This window comes from Pristis pectinata, chromosome 5 (genome assembly GCF_009764475.1).
Source record: "Pristis pectinata isolate sPriPec2 chromosome 5, sPriPec2.1.pri, whole genome shotgun sequence".
In the NCBI taxonomy this organism is placed as follows: Eukaryota; Metazoa; Chordata; class Chondrichthyes; order Rhinopristiformes; family Pristidae; genus Pristis; species Pristis pectinata.
The window spans coordinates 55,666,197-55,685,170 of NC_067409.1; the positions used below are offsets into that span (position 1 = coordinate 55,666,197).

The window sequence follows — 18,974 nt, forward strand, 5'->3', positions numbered from 1 at the left end:
TTCAAAATGATCCCATTTTTCAGCTATATAGCTCTGCTGATTCTTAAGAACCTGGGAGAGCACTTAAATTGGTAAGGAGGTTTTTGCTTCTACTACCCTTTCAGTCAGTAAATTCCAGATCCCCAGTAAATAGGTTATTTTTTTTTCATATCCTCTAATACTTCAACCACTCCAATCCCTACCCATAACCGAACGTTTCCAGCCCTGGCAACATCATCATAAAGTCCCTCTGCACCCTTGACAATCCTGTCATGTCCTTCCTGTATGTGGTGTCCTGAAATTTACACTGATCTGTAGTTGTGGCCTAAGTGAGGGTTTTATACTGTTCAAGCCTGACCTCCGTGCTCTTGTATTCAATGTCTTGGCCAAAAGCTTGATGACAATGTCAGCGCACAGTATAAATGCCCTTCTGATCCATCTGCGTCAATTCATTGGCAAACCGAGGTGTAATCAAGGTCACTCGTCATGTGAGCCTGGACTGAGTGTCAGCAAGTTAAGGAAATCTGAGAATGACTGAAGGGTTTTGATACAAATTTAAAAATAATTTTCTCTTGCATTTATTTCTCCTTCTTTATTTGGAACACAAATATGCCATTGATGTTAAAATGATCAAGCAGCACCCTCTCTCGGTTTGCAATGATTGCTGTAGAACTCCAGCTAGTGTATTCTGTGTACCGCTTAAACAACAGCTTTGATCAAAGAAGCTGCTATAGAAAGCAAAGTATTGTTTTGTGAATGAATATATGGTAAAGTAAGAACTGCACAACAGGAATAAAATCAAAATTTGTTACAGCTGGAAATGTGACAAATTTCTGATATAGCACACAAGTGCATGAATAAGCTTTATCAAGTAAGTAGAAGCCCATAATTCATTAACCTTTGTGGTACAGATGGGGTGAGAGAAAGTCAGTTACACTCTTCCGAACTGGTAAACAGAAATATGGAAGCAAGCTGTATATAGGCTGAGGACAATGAAAAAAGAATATAGGAAATACTGCACAAGCTGCATACCTATAGGGTGCAGAGAATAAATATTGTTCCAAGTCTAATCTGCCTTATTATACTTAATAACAAGGCAACTGTATATTTCTTTTACTAGCACTGTAATTTTATACAGAACCCAGTAATTTATTTTTATTCTGAGCAGAGAAATTTACTTGGTTACTTATACCTCGGAGAACCTTCCTATTGCTGTGTAATGTGCTGGGTGGTTGACTGCAAATAGCAAGCAATGTAAAACACAAAGTACCTGTTGTTGAAATGTAATTATTTGCACAGTAAACTGTTAAATAATTAGAAAAAAGTATTGTAAATGTGGGACTCTGATGACACCAATTGTGCTACAAGAAAGCAACCTAATTGTTGGTATTAACTGCAATAATTCCAGAGCTTTGTTTACACTGTTTTCAAAAGAGATTTCTTTTTGACCTTCATTAAATAGACATGTGCTCCTTCTGTATGTTTCCCATATTGCTGTGCGTGAATGGGAATGGAAGCAGAGGTTTTTTTTCTGTTATGATTGTGTTTTTCTTTCTTAGACAAGTCTATTGCACCTGGCTCCATTATGTAGAGGAGCATCATTACTTTGATCAATTTCTTTGAATGTTGCAAAGGAAAATGATTTATCTTAAGGACTGCCAATAACATTATTTGTAACTAATTCTGTCTACAGGCTTCTTTGTAACCTGCCCCAAACCGTCAACCATCCATGCCCTCCAATTCCAGGTAATTGTATATCCACAACTTCTTTCCCCTCACTGTGCATGAACCAGTGGCAAAAATCAAACAACACATTTTTTGGATGAAGTACTGCAAAATACGAGCCACATAAGCTGGTGAATTGCATCCAGAGGTGTGGGAAAAGAGATGAGAGATTTTAATTCCTGTTGATGGGCTCTCCAGCCAATACCCTCCCTCCTTCCCTCAATCAATCAGAGGGTGTGTGTGGACGAGAAGCAGGCAGGCAATGGTTTCTTTTCCAATGCACTTTCTGGATCTGGTATTGCAAGCAAGGCCAGGACCTACCGTCTATACTGCCAGAATCAGCAGTGACCCCCAGGATATTGATGGTAATGTCAGTGGTGAGAGAGCGATGTAGACACAGCGAGGTGAGATAGACAGCAACATAGGACATAGAGTTATAGTGATAGGAAGGTAGACATTGAGAGAGGTTAGAGAGAGAGATACCGAGCTAGACAGACAGAGGGTGATGGAGATGGACAGAGAATGCGAGGTAGAAAGAGAGAGGTAAGAGAGTGATGGATGTAGAAAGAAATGGACATAGATAGAGGTAACAGAAAGAGAGTAAGAGCAATCTAGGTATAAAAATAGAAAGGTAGGTAGATGTAGAGCAATATGGAGGTAAGAAGGAGAGAAATGAGAGTGATAGAGGGAGTTAACAGAGAGGAATAGATGTAGAGGTAGAGCGATGTAGAGATAGAGCAAGAAACAGAGGGTGGTTATTGAATGAGGGATATAGAGAGATAGGTGTAGAGAGAACACGAGATGGGTAGAGACAGAGCAAGGTAAGTTGATAGTTGTAGAGAGACAGACAGATAGAGAGAGTAATAGATTTGGGTAGATATAGAGTGATATAGAGATAAATAGAGCAAGGTAGAGAAGACGAGATACAGCAAGGTAAAGGCATAAAGATAGGGGCGTAAAGACATAGAGAGAGATTCGTGCACTAACCTGTCTGTGTTTGGAGGGTCCGTTGAGCCAATGCCTCTGGTGGTGCTTGCTGTCGGTTTGTACTCCTATTGTGTGGACACCCTTGCACATCCCACCTTTTCCACAAGGGTCCTGCAACTTTTAGTTTTCATTGTCTCCAATAAAGCAGTTGAAATAAATTTATGAACACATTTTTACTCATTTTTAGGAAACATCTTATAATGACAACAAATAATTAAAACTCCTTGTATAAACTGCTTACTTTCACTAACTTTCACCACGTTAGCATCCCCATTCATGTGAACGGGTTCTCAGTCTTTCCAGCAGCCAGCTCTGGATTTTAAGCATATCCAATCCCTCTTCTTTGTCCATCTGTGCTCAATACTGAATCCAGCACTGGACAGTGTGGTCCATTGTATTCTCTGTGTTGGACCACCCACTCCTAAGTTCACGATAAGCTGAACTGTGTTCCGCAGCTAGCCGGAAGCACTCTACAGCACTGGTGGCTAAAGGAAAGGTAAAGTTGAATTGGGACAGTTATGAATGTGCTTCTTTTCCTGTCAGTGCTCAGATCGGTAATGCCTTTCAAGGTAATTTTCTCGAACAGGGTTACAAATGTTAGCATCGTCAGCAAATGAGATTTTCTATCACACAAGTAAACAAGGCAGAAGAAGGGAAAAGTATTGCAGATACAAAATCTCATTTGCTGACAATACTAACATTTGTACCAACTGTTTGAGAAAATTATCTTAAAACCCAAACAGTGAATTGGAACTTTATTACTGTATCTTTGTTCGAAGTCCTCTATGTTTTTGGCACTAAAATACCATCACCAATGAATACCTGAAAATATCAAACCTTTACCCAATTGAATTATTGAAACTATCCTCTTTCCCTGTGCTTTTGCAATTGTTAACGGGCTCTCACAATGCACACTATATCAGAGGAGAAAGATAGCACATTCTTGGGAACACAAGAGACTGCAGATGCTAGAATCTGGAGCAAAAACAAGCTTTTGCAGGAAATCAGCAGGTCAAGCAGCATCTATGGAAGAAAAGGTATAGTTGACCTTTCGGGTCGAGACCCAGCATCAGGACTGAGAGTGTAAAGGGGGGGGGGGAATAGCTAACATTAGAGAGGTGAGGGGTTGACAGGCAGATGGAACCAGGTAATAGCATACTGTTTCTGCTCTTCCATAAAACCATAACAGGTAGCCCATAAAGAGTCCTACAGAGACAAAACTGTTATATTTTTGTGTCATATATGCTGAGAGCAAATGGTGTCCAGAATTCTGTATAATAGTTCCACATGTTCATTTCAATGGTTGCATGTAAAATAAATGTTCCTTTGCAACCATCAGATCACTTTCCTTGGGCACCAAATACAAGTTACTAGACATTAGAACATATTTTCATTATTTGATGGCATTTTCCCACATAACTTTAACTGGACAGCAAGAAATCCTTAGTAAGGTTTGCTAAAGTGACAATCTGTTAATATTGAAGATACTGACACCATGATCAGCACCACAACTTGCTAGCTGTAACCAGTCACTGTCATCTTCATCTTTAAAACCTGCTCGTCCCACACGTCTCCTCCAACGCAGTTGTTTCACAGTTAAAGTGTGGCATTGTCTGACACCATGGCAGTTAAGGAATCCAAGGAATAAGAAACCAAGTTAGTGAAGACTGTGAGATTCTTGGAACTATGAGTAACTTCCATTATTCATAGACAATCGGTGCACTTTGATGCAGCGCTGTCAACTGTGAAAGACAGATTTGGCAAAATTACAGTAGAAATCAGTCTTTAACAGTGTGACAATTTATAATTCCATTTGCAAGTTACTCCATATCAAACCCCAGCTTGAATACATTATCAATTCTCACAAAAGTATGACAGCTGTAAAATGTTACATTACTTTTTGAAGATTCAGAATTACAGAAATGTCAGGAGGGTTGCATTTATTTACCTTAATTACATTCCCAGTCCACTCATTTTTTCCTTCATCTAATTCCCTTTCAAACAAAAATGATCACTTTTAGTAAGTTATTTTTACTGGGTCATCATAATGCATTCTATATTCTAATCACTCCACATGAAAACATTCAACTTTACATTTCCAGTGCTTTTTCTTGCAATTATAAAATAATGTACCCTCCTGACCATTCATTTCAGGTACAGCTCATAACCATCTCTTTTGCATTGAATGTAGTTTTGTAGCTTCTTTTAGTCTTTCATTTTACACATCCTCTGGTACCATGCTGTTGAATCTAAGTTCCATCAATGTCATAGATCATAGGTATTTTCTATAAAAGGGAACCAAAAGCTGTACACATATTTCAACGATGGCCAAGGTGGTCTTCTGCAGATTCATTTCCACCCATTTTGTCTTTCTATTCAATGGCTCCACATACAAAGTCCAAAATGTCATTTAATGAGCTTTCCAACTGTCACTTTGCTTTTAAAAAATTCTCCCTCCAAACTACAGTTTTCCTTGAGGGAACATTTCCACTCCTTTCTTTCCTTTACAAGGCACATCTATTGGCATTGTGCAACATTTGACATTCTTCTGCAATAAACTGTTAATATTTCTACAACTTTTTGTATTCTTCCTAATCTTACTATATTTTGGAAGGGTTCTTACAACAACCTACCTCAGAGCGCATTTTGGTCTTTTTTTTTGTAATTTGTAGAACTTGTTCAAAAAGCTGCTCAATGACCTTTGCTACAACATTCATTTTAATGCGAAATAAACTAGAGGTAAGGTGTTTGGTCTTCCATGAGTTAATATGTGCCAGTTTCTGCTGCTTATGACGTGACAATATTAGGCCCTGTGCACGGGACAAATGAGAAAACAGGGGAAAGAATATTCAGTCAATTTCTCCTTCAGGTTTTCATAAACAATCTGAGCTGGGAAGGGGAAGGGTAAGGGTAAGAAAAGGAGGAATATCCTTGCATGGTTAATGAACTGCAACCTATTTTCACAAGCTAGATTTGGCGGCATGCACTCTGCACATTCAAGTAACAGTGCAAAATACAATTTTTAAAAAGCAAGTTCAGTCATTCTACACACCATTGGAGCTGCAGAGTCACACAGAACAGAAACAGGCCCTTCGGCCCACTGAGTCCATGCTCGCCATCAAGCACCTGCCCGCATCAATGCTACTCTAATCTTTTTTTAAAAATTTTCCCCACATTTCCATCTACTACTTCCAGATTCCACCACTGACATACATGCACTAGGGACAAATTACAGTAACCAATTAACCTATCAATCCGCACGTCTTTGTAACGTTGGAGGAAACCCATGCAGCCACATGCATACTCCACACAGATAGCACTGGAAGTCAACACTGAACCCAGGTTATGGTAACTGTGAGGCAGCAGCTCCACCAGCTGCGCCACACATCTTATGCAGACAAACAGATTCAACAACTGGTTCTCTCCAAAGACTATCCTACTTGAGTAAGGAAAGAAATATGAGAAACAGAAGTGATGGATCATTCAGCCCCTCTTGCTTGCTTCACCATTCAAGCAGGCTACCTTTTACCTTAGCATCACTTTGTGACAAAAAAACTCTTATCCCTCAATTCCAGTAGTTCACTAATCTGCACTAAATATGCTCATCAATTGAGTCACTGCTCTCTGTAATCTAAGGAGCCACCACCCTCTGGTTGAAGAAATTTCTTCTCATCTGTCTACTGGATGACCTTTATTGTCAATCCGTGACTCTTGGCTCCAGAAAACCCAGCCAGGGGAAGCCTCATCTCTTCATTTATGCTGAAAGGCCTCATGATTTTGTTTTATATATTTCAATGACATCACTTCCTCATTCTCTGAAATTCCAGAGAAGTATAGACCCAATTTGCTTAATCTCCCCTCACAGGACAAACCTGCCATCACAGGTATCAGTCTGGTGAACCTTAAATGAGTTCACTCTCTCCACCGAATGGACTTAAACAAAAAATAAAGAATTCATAAAACGGCCATACTTTAGTCATATTATTCAGAGAAATCCTTCTTTGCTACCCATAGTCTAGAAAAAGATGGGCATTTGCTAGCACAAATCTTAGTACTGGTTAAAATCATTTTGGTAATGATCTACTCAAGAGCTTTCATAGCAAAAAATTTCTTCTGATTAAATGAAAAAAAATTGGCTTAATTTTGATTTGCAGTACAATTTAATCAATGCTCATCTATATTAACAATTTGGAAGAAAGCATAGTTGGCATGGTTAATAAGTTTGCAGATGACACCAAAATTGATGGTATAGTGGACAGTGAAGAAGGTTATCGAGATTACAACAGGATCCAAACCAACTTGGAAAGTGGGCCAAGGATTGGCAGATGGAATTGAACTCGGACAAGTGGGAAATGCTTAGAGGAAAATGGGCCAAATATCTTGCTCAGGTAGGCAACTTGTTCGGCATGGACAAGTTTGATGAAAGGGCCCGTTTCCAAGCTTTATAACTTCATTCAATCTATGCTTCAATGGAAGATTTATCTATTACTCATGTGGTTAATGTTTATGATGACAAGATTGTTTCGACAGAGAAGGTAGAAAATTTGGTTAAAATATAATCAATACTTTTAAGTTACTGAAACTGGAAGTCAGCAATTAGCATTACCCATAAATACTCAAATATAATTCCAAGTGTATTCTTTCTTAAATGGAATCTAATATCCAAACTGGAAATTCTCAAAGAGAATTTGTTTAAAGGATAATGACACAGTTTAAAAGTCATTTATGCAGATGGTTAACAGTGAGAACCATCATGTAACTTATTTCAAAACAGTTTAGTTGCACAGTTGAGTCAACAAATGGCACTGTTAAATTATATATTTAAATCTATGGATGTAACAGCAACATTAACTTTAAAGAAGCCTTTATTCTCCTATAGGTTAATAGAGAGAATAGTTCATATTATTCCAGTTTCAATCATAGAGTTCTAATTAAACCAAGTATTTCCAAGTTCTATCCACTGGAATGTAACAATAGCATTAAATACTGACAGCTAGGTTAACTATAGTATTATTTCACACAAAGGATACGATTTGCTGAGTTTCACACATTTGACCCAGTCAGTTTTTGCTGATGGATTTATATCTGGCTTCCACTTATATAATGATATGTTTCCACAATCTAAACCTACTGCAAGAATATAGCTATGAGAGAGAAAAGAAAATCTAATTTTACAATAGGCAATGAAAACAATGCCAATTCTAATTAACTAATCGAACATCATCAAAACATGCAAATTCAGAAGTATTTATTGAGAGAGATAATGAAAGACAAATGTTACTGATTGGAAGTTATCAATTATCTACCTCAAGCATACATTTGTATATTGTATAATTAAAACAATCTGTCATGATTGATTAGGAGATGTAAGGTTTGCAGACACAGCTCAGCACATCACATCACAGAAACCAGCCTCCCCTCCATGGACTCTTCCTCATATATACACTTCTCGCTGCCTCGGTAAAACAGCCAACATTATCATTCTCTCTTCTCCCCCCTCCCATCAGGCAGATGATATAAAAGCCTTAAGGCACATACCACCAGGCTCAAGGATAGCTTCTATCCCACACTTATAAAACTACTGAACAGTCCCTAGTACAATAAGATGGACTCTTGACTTCACAATCAACTCGTTATGGCCTTGCCTGCACTGCACTTGCTCTGTAACTGTAACACTTTATTCTGGATTTTTCCCTTGTACTACCTCAATGCACTGTTGAATTGAATTGAATTGGTTTATTACTGTCACATGTACCAAGGTAGTGAAAAACACGTCTTGCATACCATCCAAACATATCATTTCATTACAACAGTGCATTGAGGTAGTTCAAAGTAAAAATAACAGAATGCAGAATAAACTGCTACATTTACAGAGAGAATGCAGTGCAGGTAGACAGTAAAGTGCAAGTCCATAACGAGGTAGATTGAGGTCAAGAGTCCATCTTATTGTACTAGAGCACAATTCAACAAGTCTATTTCAGTGGGATAGAAGCTGTTCTTGAGCCTGGTGATATGTGCTTTCAGGCTTTTGTATCTTCTGCCCGATGGGAGGAGAGAGAAGATAGAATGTCCAGAGTGGGTGAGGTCTTTGATTATGTTGGCTGCTTAACCGAGGCAGCGAGAAGTACAGACAGAGTCCATGGAGGGGAGGCTGGTTTCCATAATGTGCTGAGCTGTGTCCACATCTCTCTGGAGTTTCTTGCAGTCACGGGCAGAGCAGTTGCCATACTAAGCCATGATGCATCCGGATTGAATGCTTTCTATCGATAAAAATTGGTAAGTGTAGAAGGGGACATGCCAAATTTCTTTAGCCTCCTGAGGAAGCAGAGGTGCTGGAGTGCCTTCTTGGCCATGACATCCACATGGTTGGACCAGGACAGGCTATTGGTGATGTTCACTCCTAGGAACTTGAAGCTCTCAACCTTCTCGACCTCAGCACCGTTGATGTAAACAGGAGCATATGCACTGTCCCCCTTTCCTGAAGTCAATGACCAGCTCTTTTGTTTTGCTGACATTGAGGGAAAGGTTGTTGTCATAACACCATGTCACCAGGCTCTCTATCTCCTTCCTGTACTCCAACTCATCGTTATTTGTTGTAATGAAATGATAAGTATGGATGGCATGCAAAACAAAGTTTTTCACTGTACCTCAGTACACGTGACAGTAATAAACCAATTTAAACAGCATTCTTTGGAAATCTGATCAAAGTCAAACAACTGTTCTTGCCTTAATGCTACAACAATTTAACACTTGTTTAGAATACATGGAGTCTTCTGTCTTACTGCCCAGGCATGCATGTTCAGTATGAATCACTGCAAAATTTTTTTGCCACTCAGCAGGGTTAGACATTTATTTTCACTAGTAAAAACAGTTAATCTAACTGAGAGAACAAAAGGAACACTCATATTCCTTTGGCATTTGGAGCCAAGCTGAAAATTCCCACACTGTTTCACACAGTTATCAGTTGAACCAGAAGTTGTTATTAATTAAAAACTTGGCTGCACTGAACATTGTGATGCCCTGTTTCCAAAGTCAGTCCTCTCAATTATAACAGACTTTAGAATGGCAGTCAGCATCGCTGTTATCTTGGTGGTGTTTTCCCTGTTTTCTTCCATGGAGATGATCCAACACAGTGAGAATATTTTAAGCACCAAATGCAAAGTGAAAATGTGTTAGTTTTCAATTCCTGAGATATGTCACAGTAGAAATACACTTATTGCACTTAATTCTTTGGAACTCTTAAAGAACTTATGTGGATAATTAACTTGTCAATAGCTGTAATCAATTTGGTTTGTAAATACTGAAAGATAATATGACATATGATCTGAAAGGAAGGTACTTATGTTCACGGAAATTTGAGATGGATCTGATACAGGAGCTCAAGGCAAAACAAGTGCGTGTTTCATAAGATTTTGAGTAAAAGGACTTGAATTAAATAAAAAAGAATTGGATTTATGAAATGAAAATAGCTTTTGTACCCCTTTAGCATTTGAAAAGGAAGAAATTTACACATAATCCTGACAAGAAAGCCAAAGAAGACAGTTATGCTCCAAATAAATTTTCTAATGAATATCACAGTTGCACTTTTTCTTCACAACTGTTGACTTGCAGTGACTGATTGAGGTACAAAATCACACCAACTTATTACATACCTCCCATCTAGACTTGTAACAGGGCTGAAGCTGACAGCTGTCACTGCATCCCCTGCATCCAACACTGATGAGCAGGGCTTTACAATACTAGGGCTTCCTTCAATTCTTCCAGCTGAATCCACGTCACCCCATACAACCAGCTAGCAAGCAAAGCAGAAATAACAAACTAATTACTGAAAAGATCATGAGAATATTTGGGTATTAACTACCAACGTGATAGAGTGTAGGATAGAATAAGATTCTGAATATTAGTAAACTTTAAGGCAATGATAAATGGTAACTTTCTGAAACTTTGCCTTCAGTAATATTTCATTTTATGTTTCGCTAAAGGTCATAGTACATAATACATAATGTAACACTATATAGAAGCACAAAAATACAAAGACTTGAAAAAGTCATTTTTGTCAATTTGGGTGGTCCCAAAATTCTGCAAACTACTAATAATTCCTTAATTTCCAATAATCAATATCTGTGATAATTTAAAGTTTAATCTTTGATTTGCTTTGTAAATTAAAATAATGATTTAACTTGTGAGCATGATTGGCAGCTCCACCAAAGGTTGAGATTTCCAATGGTTCTATAAATCTTGAGTTCTTACTGCACAAATAAAACAAAACTAAAAACAATTCTAGTGTGGAATCTGTAACTACACCTAAGGTTAGGAGTATGACATGACCCAACACCAAAATGATAGCAATTCTTAAAAGAAATAATAAGCCACCTCTGTCTCCTAAAAAGGGTACTGATCAAGCAAAGTACTTCTTCCTGGATAATGGTCACGTTCACGAGCACTGTCACAGCTGACCCATCCAGGTGAACATTGAGTATACAATCACATTCTTAATTCAAAGCTTGTGGAGAGTGGACAGCCTTGGAAGGTGGTCGTTAACAATTAGACTACTGATAAAATATCAATAACTTGAAACGTTGACTGCTTCCCTCTCCACAGAAGCTGCCTCATCTACTGCTTTCTTCCAGCATTTCCTGTTTTTATTTCAGACTTCAGGCATATACAGTTTTTGACTTTTCAGTCAGAGTATCCTGCCTTTGCTTTGCTCTCTTAACCATACAGTTTTATAGGATCAGCCATATTAACAAACCGATTGTGATGATGGGGAACTTAGTGACGGTGGTGACATTGAAGATAAGGGAAGGGATGAGAAGTTTTGGTTTCCATTTTTCAATTATTTGAGCTGATCACATCCTGGCCATTAATATGATAATGAATGTTATCTGATGATGCTTATTGACCCAAGGCTGCTAAGGTCACCTGCGGCAATCTGTTGTCAAATGCTGCTTTGATCTGCAGGTAGCTGATCTCACCTCGCCTCCTGGCATAGTATTGATAACCATCTGAAGGATTATGAGTATAACAAACTGGGAACTGAGAAGTTCATGAAAACTCAGTTGCAATTGAAAAGGCTATTGGTGAGTGACTGCTACTTGATGGCACTACTGCTGACTTATTCCATCATCTTGTTTACAATTGGGAGGAGATGGGATCAGGTAATAATTGTCATGTTAGGGTTTATACTTTTTTTGTGTACTGGATAACACTTCATCAGGTAATTCATTTGATCAAATTGGTTTGTCTGTTCCTCTCCTTTCTAAATTCAGCAAAATTCAATTTCAAAGAAATGCATTTTACAGAATTAATTATTTATTACCAATTTTAACACTGCAGATGCAGAAAACCTAGCACAATGGCAACTCCTGGTTTGATCCTGAACCCCATTACTGTCTGTGTGGCGTTTGAACATTCTTCCTGTGACTGTGTGGGTTTCCCCCAGGTGCTCACATTTTTTTCATTCATCCCAGAGACTTGCTGGTTGGTAGGTTAATTAGCTACTGTAAATTGTTCCTGACATAGGCAAGGAGAGTCAGTGAGGTGTTAATGGGCATTTGTGAGAGAATGGGTTATAAGGAAATAAGTGGAGGAATGGGATTGGTGGGATTGCTCTGAATGCCAGCAAAGACTCAATGGGCTGAATGGCTTCTTTCTATGTTGTAAGAAAGATATTTAATAAAAGCAGAAAATGCAGTTAAAACCACTTCAGGTCATGCATCACCTGTACATTTAACATTTCAGGCCGATTACCTCAATTATTTGTTAGTTAATTTCACTCACTGGTTCCAAAATCTTACCCTGCAACATACAAATCTATTCCAGACCCATGCCAACGATATGACAGAGCTAGTTTTTAAAGTATCATTGAAATTGCAGTAACACAACATCAAAGTAGTGTTGTACTAACACAAAACAAAAATCCTCAGGGAAAATGCTGTTCAAAACCACTCATCTTCTGGTGGTACTTCCACAAGTATTCTGACTAATATCGCTTAACAAACACATCCCTACCTGCTCTAATTACTCACCTTCTTGTCACGGCTACCAGTGACAAAGTACTTGCTGTTGAAAGTCCAGTCACAGCACCAAATAATTCGGCTGTGTATCGGTTTACTTTTATCACTGTGCGCAAAGAGGGAGAAAAAAGGATCTGAAAACAAACAACATAGATTATATAAAAGCCACCAGTTCATTTTTAAAAAAACTGACTATGGACTTGCACATTATCGCAATCTCATGGCTTCCAGACATCTCCCTCCAAGTGGCCAATGAGCTTGGATTTGGAACTTTAACATGCTGCACGTTCTTGAGCCTGCCCTCAGCCAATGCTCATGCACAGCATTTCCAAATAATCTTATTTTTTTTTAATTCATTTGTGGGATCTGGACATGCTAGCAAGGCTAGTATTTATCGCCTGTCCCTAACTGCTCCTTGAGAAAGTGGAAAGTGGTGGTGACAATTGAGTTACTTGCTTGGCCCTTTCAGCAGCCTGTGTGTCTGGAGTAACATTTCAGCCAGAGGAAATAAGGATGGTAGAATTCCTCCTCTGAAGGCTAATAGTGAACCACATGGGCTTTTTGCCACAATCTGGTAATTTTCTCATCATCTGAGACCAGTTGTTGCAGATACTGGAAATCTGAAATAGAAACAGAAAATGCTAGAAACACTCAGTAGATAAGACAGCATGTGTGGAAAGAGAAACAGAGTTAACGTTTCTGGTATAACACCTTTCTTCCAAACCGGGAAGGTGAGAAAAAAGTTAGCTTTAAGTTGCAGATGGATAGGAGGAGGGAATATCTCAGACTGAGTGGGGCCAGGATTACAAAGATGCTCCTACCCTTTGGAGAGCTGTCTTACTGAAACCTCAAGTGGCAAAATAAAAATGGCTTTAAAGTTACCTTTAATGGTGCTAAGAGTTGTGGAAGCCATGAAGTGAGCTCTTGGGTACTTTTGCAGATTGTTAGGGTGTATGTGTGTCCATCTTGTCCTATAAAAACACTAAGGTAGGTACCGCTTCTGCAGCCAGCATTACTTCCTCCTCGAGCTCCACCACGGAACATGCCTAATGTGTGCTACTCAACCTCTACAGATCCCCAGGAAAAGACAGCATGGGCAGTGTAAAGGATCTTTAGTGCATCAATAATTTTAATTTTGGTTTACTATTTGCATAATATAGCAGTTCTCCTTTTGATCAGAATGTAAACAGCTATTGGGATTCAGTGATTTGATTGGATTACTCAGTACTACATGTACAGTATATAGTGTTGTTAAGGCAAGGGTGATAAAGGTAAACTTTGGGGAAAGATGGTACACAAATACATACAGACCAATCAAAAGAAGCAATTAATTTGTTAAGGAGAGTTTAAAACAAATTATATTGTTAATAAAGCCATAGAGCTATACAGCACAGAAATAGGTCCCTCATCCCACTACATCCATGCCCACCTTTTTATCCCAACCTCCCCTCTTTTGTCCACCTATCACCGCTTCGCTTTTCCCTCCTATATATATGGCTTCCCCTTTTCCAATCTTCAGTCCTGAAGAAGGGTCCTGACCTGAAATGTTGACCAGCTGCTTTTCTCCACCGATGCTGCCTAGCCTGCTGAGTCCCTCCAGCGTTATTATCTTTTCCATCTAGATTCCAGCATCTGCAGTCCTTTGCTTCCCCACCTTTTTATTCATCAACACTAACCCTATTTACCCGTATTAGGTCTGTGTCCTTCTATGGCTTGCCTATTTAAGTGCCTGTCTAGATGTTTTTTTAAACACAGTGATCATATCCGACTCCACCACACCTTCTGGCAACAAGTTCCAGATATTAACCATTCTCCGTGTAAAAAAAAAATTCCCCTCAAATCCCGTTTAAAACCCTTTCCTCTCAGCTTAAACCTATGACTTTCTTATTTTTAATACACCACCTCCAAGGATAGTGAAACATTTTTGAAACTAACATAACTAAAAATCAATAAAAATTAAAAATGATTTTGAAAGATTAAAAAGATATATAGAGATAATTATAGTTAAACTAAAGCGGGATACTTAAGAAATAAAGATCCATCTTTCCCTGAACTGTATAGCCAGAATCCCCATTGACATCAAAAGGGATTCAGACCCTATACCAGGTCTGACCGGTGAGGAATTTGACAGGTGCTCCCCCATGTAATGCTGGTGAATCAGAGCCATGTTGTTAGACTCTACATATTGTCCAGCGACAGAGCTTATTGACAGATTTGGCACAATTTGTCATTCAATCTGTCCTAGGCTCAGTGCGTGGGATCTGTGTGCATCTATCTGATGCTATAAAAGCTACACCAGCAAGATTTCCTCCATGGTATCAGAGCACAATTCAATAATTGGTTGCAACTGCTCAAACATCTTAAATTGCAAATAACCAGAACTGAGAAACATTAGTAAATGCCATAATCTATATATTATAAATATAATTGTGACATTCAGAAAAAATCTTTAAACATTTTCAAATCCTCAAACTATTTTTCAGCTTGAATTTAAGCTTCCAGTGGATTCCTGTCTATTCAAATGCACAACTGATTCTCCTGTCCAAATCAGCACCAGTGAAACTCACCAAATGGTTTGGCATATTAAAACAGAATGTCCTAATTTGCAAACTGTACCTAATTTGCTTTAAATTACTACAACCAGTTAAATTATGCAACTTTTATACCTTCCCATTCATATAACAACATATATATAGCAATATAATATATACAGTAGCAACATAATAGCCTGTATTAGTCTCCTGGGGATAATGCAGGACTGATTCTCTCTTCATTTCAGGCATGCTACTTATATAGAATGGAGATGACTTTTCAAATTGTTAATAAGTGGGACAAATGCACCCATTCCAATACCAGTAATTCTTTCTAATTGGCCCAATGGTAATACTAGTTCAAGATCCAAGAGGCAAATTTCCATCTTTCTTTGCTATATTGAACATTGAATTAGTATTCATCAGCACTTAAAGGTGTGAGTTGACACAATAAAATATAAAGGGGAAAACACTCAACAAACAGACAAAGGATTGGGGAACAAACTCTAGATGGAAACATACTGGATGTGTCACCGCAAGGGTGACTATAATTTTCAAGTTACAGATGTAACTCACCTTCCTGAAGTAGGAAAACTCAATACTTCAACAGCATTATATCAAGTACTGGGGTCATAGAGTCATACACCATAGAATTGAGCCCTTTGGCCCACCATACCCATGCCAACCTTTTTGCCATCTACATTAATCCCATTTGCACACATTAGGCCCATATCCTTCTGCGCCCTGCCTACTCAAGAACTTGTCTAAATGCCTCTTAAATGGAGTGATTGTATCTAATTCCACCACCTCCATTGGTGGTGTGTTCCAGATATCAACCACTCTGTGTAAAAAAAAACTTACCCCTCAGATCTCCTTTAAAACTCCTTTCTCTCACCTTAAACCCATGTCCTCTTGTTTTGATATCTCTAACATTGGGTAGCTAGTCAGACTCTTTTTCCCATCTATGCCTCTTATAATTTTATATACATTTATCAAGTCACCCCTCAGCCTCCTTCATTCCAAAAAAAACCAGGCTAGCCAATCTCTCCCTATAACTGAAGTCCTCCAATCTGGGCACATCCTGGTGAACCTCCTTTGCACTCTCTCCAGCACAATCACATCTTTCCTATAGAGTAGCAACCAAAACTGCACACACTCCAATGTTGCAACATAACTTTGTAACTTTTATATTCTATGCCCAACCCATGAAGGCAAGCATGCCATATCCCTTCTTCACCACCCTATTTACCCATGTTGCACTTTCAGGGAACTATGGACTTGAATCCCAAGGTTCCTGTGTTCATTAACATTCCTTAGTGCCCTGCCATTCACAGTCAATGTCCTATCCCTGTTTGACTTCCCAAAATGCATCACCTCACACTTGTCAGGATTAAGTTCCATCTGCCAATGTTCCACCAACTTTCCATCTGATCTATATCCTGCTGTAGCCTTAGACATTCTTGTGGACTTGCTAGTTACAACACCACCCACTTTTATGTCATCCACAAACTTGTTAATCATACCCCCTACATTCACACCCAAGTTGTTAATATATCACAAATAGCAAAGGTCCCAGCACAAATCCCTTCAGTACAACACTAGTCACAGGCCTTCAATCTGAAAATCAGCCCTTCACCACCACCCTCTGCTTCCCATCACCAAGTTAATTTGAGATCCAATTAGCTAGCTCATCCTGGATCCATGTGCTTTAACCTCCTGGATCGGCCGATCATTCATTGTCTAATGCTGTGCTAAATTCCATATAGAAATCACCCTGTCTTCAGCCATCTTCTTAGTTAACGCCTCAAAAAACTCAATCAAATTAGTGAGGCAGAATTTCCCCTGTAAAATGCCCCATGCTGATGATCCCTGAGCAGTTCATGCCTTTCCAAATGTAAATAAATCCAATTCCTTTGAATTTTCTCCAATAACTTCCCTATCACTGTTGTTAGGATCACTGTCCCTGTAGTTACCAAGCTTATTGCTGCTGCCCTTTTTGAATAAAAGAACAACAATAGCTATCTTCCAGTCTTCTGGCACCTCATTTGTGGTTAATGAAGATGTAAAGATCTTTGTCAGGAACCCAGCAATCTCCTCCCTTGCTTCCCATAACATTCTGGGATAGATCTCATCTGGCCCCAGGGACTTTTTCACTCTTACATATTCCCAGACATCTAGCCCAGAAATGATCCAGGATTTCTTCTGTGGCATGCTGCCCGTGGCCAAGAAGGGACATCTAACAAAACTTGGCCTTGCTCACTGCATTTTCCGCATGGGGAGCCAGTATTTGGGGAACAGGCTGAAGTTTTTGCAACAGGGCCCTCTATGTCAACAGGGCTTTCCAAGGCTCAAGATGATAGGATTGAGCCAGTAGGGGTGGCACAAGCCCAACTTGCAAAAAAACTAATTGAAAGCGTGCTTCCTGCCCAAGCCAGAAATGTCAGAACATCAAAAATTAATTTTTCTGGCAATGGAAGGTACTCATAAATATGAAAACTCAAAAATATATTCAATATTGTAAACAATTGGACCTCAGATTATTAAAGGTTCAACGACTTTAAATCTATTGCAGATCCTCCAGATAATTCCTGCTCATTAGGTTCTGTCCTTACCTGAATTAGATTCAGCCATTTCATGTTGTTTCCAGAGAGACCAGGTTCGGTCCCGTGAAACTGCCAACAAGAATCGGTCATTTGGTGAAAATGCCAACTGAGTAATAGTTAGGCTGTGCAATGGCAAACTAAGTAGCTGTTTCCATTTGGAGGTACTCCACAAAATAATTGCTGCATGTTCCACTTTCGAGGCCTGTAAACAAAAAAAAATCCATGTGGAAACATTATAGAAGATAATAAACCTTCAGTTCTATTTTACAAGAAAAGAAAATAAATAAAGTGTTATCTCTTCTGACATGCATGAAAAAAGCAGCAGATTAAACACAGTCTTTCTTAATAAAAAAAACCTTGAGTATCAATACCTTCACTTTAGAGAGAAAATAATAATATCTGCCACAGCACTACATCTCCTTTATACGTATTTAAATTTTCAAGGAAATTGGTCATGTTAATTCTGAGATTTTTATTCTTATTCTTCACAAAAAAAAAATTGGGATTGAGTTAGATTTAAATGTTCTGCTTTCAAAAGAAGTGATCTGCATATTTTTGGTAAAGAATTCAGCAGCCATTGATGTATAAAGGGAGGCAAGCCAGTTAGTGGAATGGCACAGTTTATTTCAATGAAAGTTAGTTGTTTAATCTCAAACCTGCTAACCTGCCCAATTATTTTAAGGGGAGACCAGAAGATTTTTTTAATCCAATGAAGGGTATGTTCGGAAGCTATTTACTTGAGAGATCAATGAATAAATCATTGACGACGGAGGACGTCAGTTTCCCCGTCAACATGAATCACAGCTATCCTTTATAGTTAATGATACGTATTTTCAAAATGTATACACGGCCCCAAATGAGATGATGCAAAAAATATGGTGTGCATTGTTCATGAATGAGATAAATGATCAGATACAGTAAAACGCTGATAATCTGGCATCCGAGGGATTTGATGATGCTGGACTGGCAAATTTTCAGGACTACTGGATATTTCTCCTATTAATACACCAATACACTTTTAATTGACCTTTTTCTAAAAGGTGTTACACAGTAGTTTAATAAATTTTCTAGTAAACCAGTTGAGTCTAAAAGAGGCATAGGAAACGAGGCTCAGTGAGCTTAAAAGGAGTGTG

At 38.6% G+C, this 18,974-nt stretch overlaps 1 protein-coding gene across 4 annotated transcripts in view; it reads right to left on the reverse strand.

The window, feature by feature from the left end:
- elp2 (elongator acetyltransferase complex subunit 2) overlaps nt 1-18,974 on the reverse strand; it is a 97,133-nt gene that overhangs the window by 4,250 nt on the left and 73,909 nt on the right. For 2 of the 4 annotated variants that reach the window (XR_007956406.1, XR_007956408.1), the window contains exons 18-22: nt 17,851-18,043; nt 12,720-12,841; nt 10,344-10,483; nt 7,722-7,835; nt 2,692-4,304 (exon numbers count right to left, since the gene is read on the reverse strand). Coding sequence is in view for 1 of the 4 variants with exons in the window: in XM_052016736.1 (XP_051872696.1) it covers nt 4,148-4,304; nt 7,722-7,835; nt 10,344-10,483; nt 12,720-12,841; nt 17,851-18,043 (726 nt within the window). In the remaining 3 variants the exon portion in view is untranslated. Of the gene's footprint in view, nt 1-622; nt 4,305-7,721; nt 7,836-10,343; nt 10,484-12,719; nt 12,842-17,850; nt 18,044-18,974 lie in introns of those variants that run through there. The other 2 variants (XR_007956407.1, XM_052016736.1) reach the window with 2 other exon arrangements.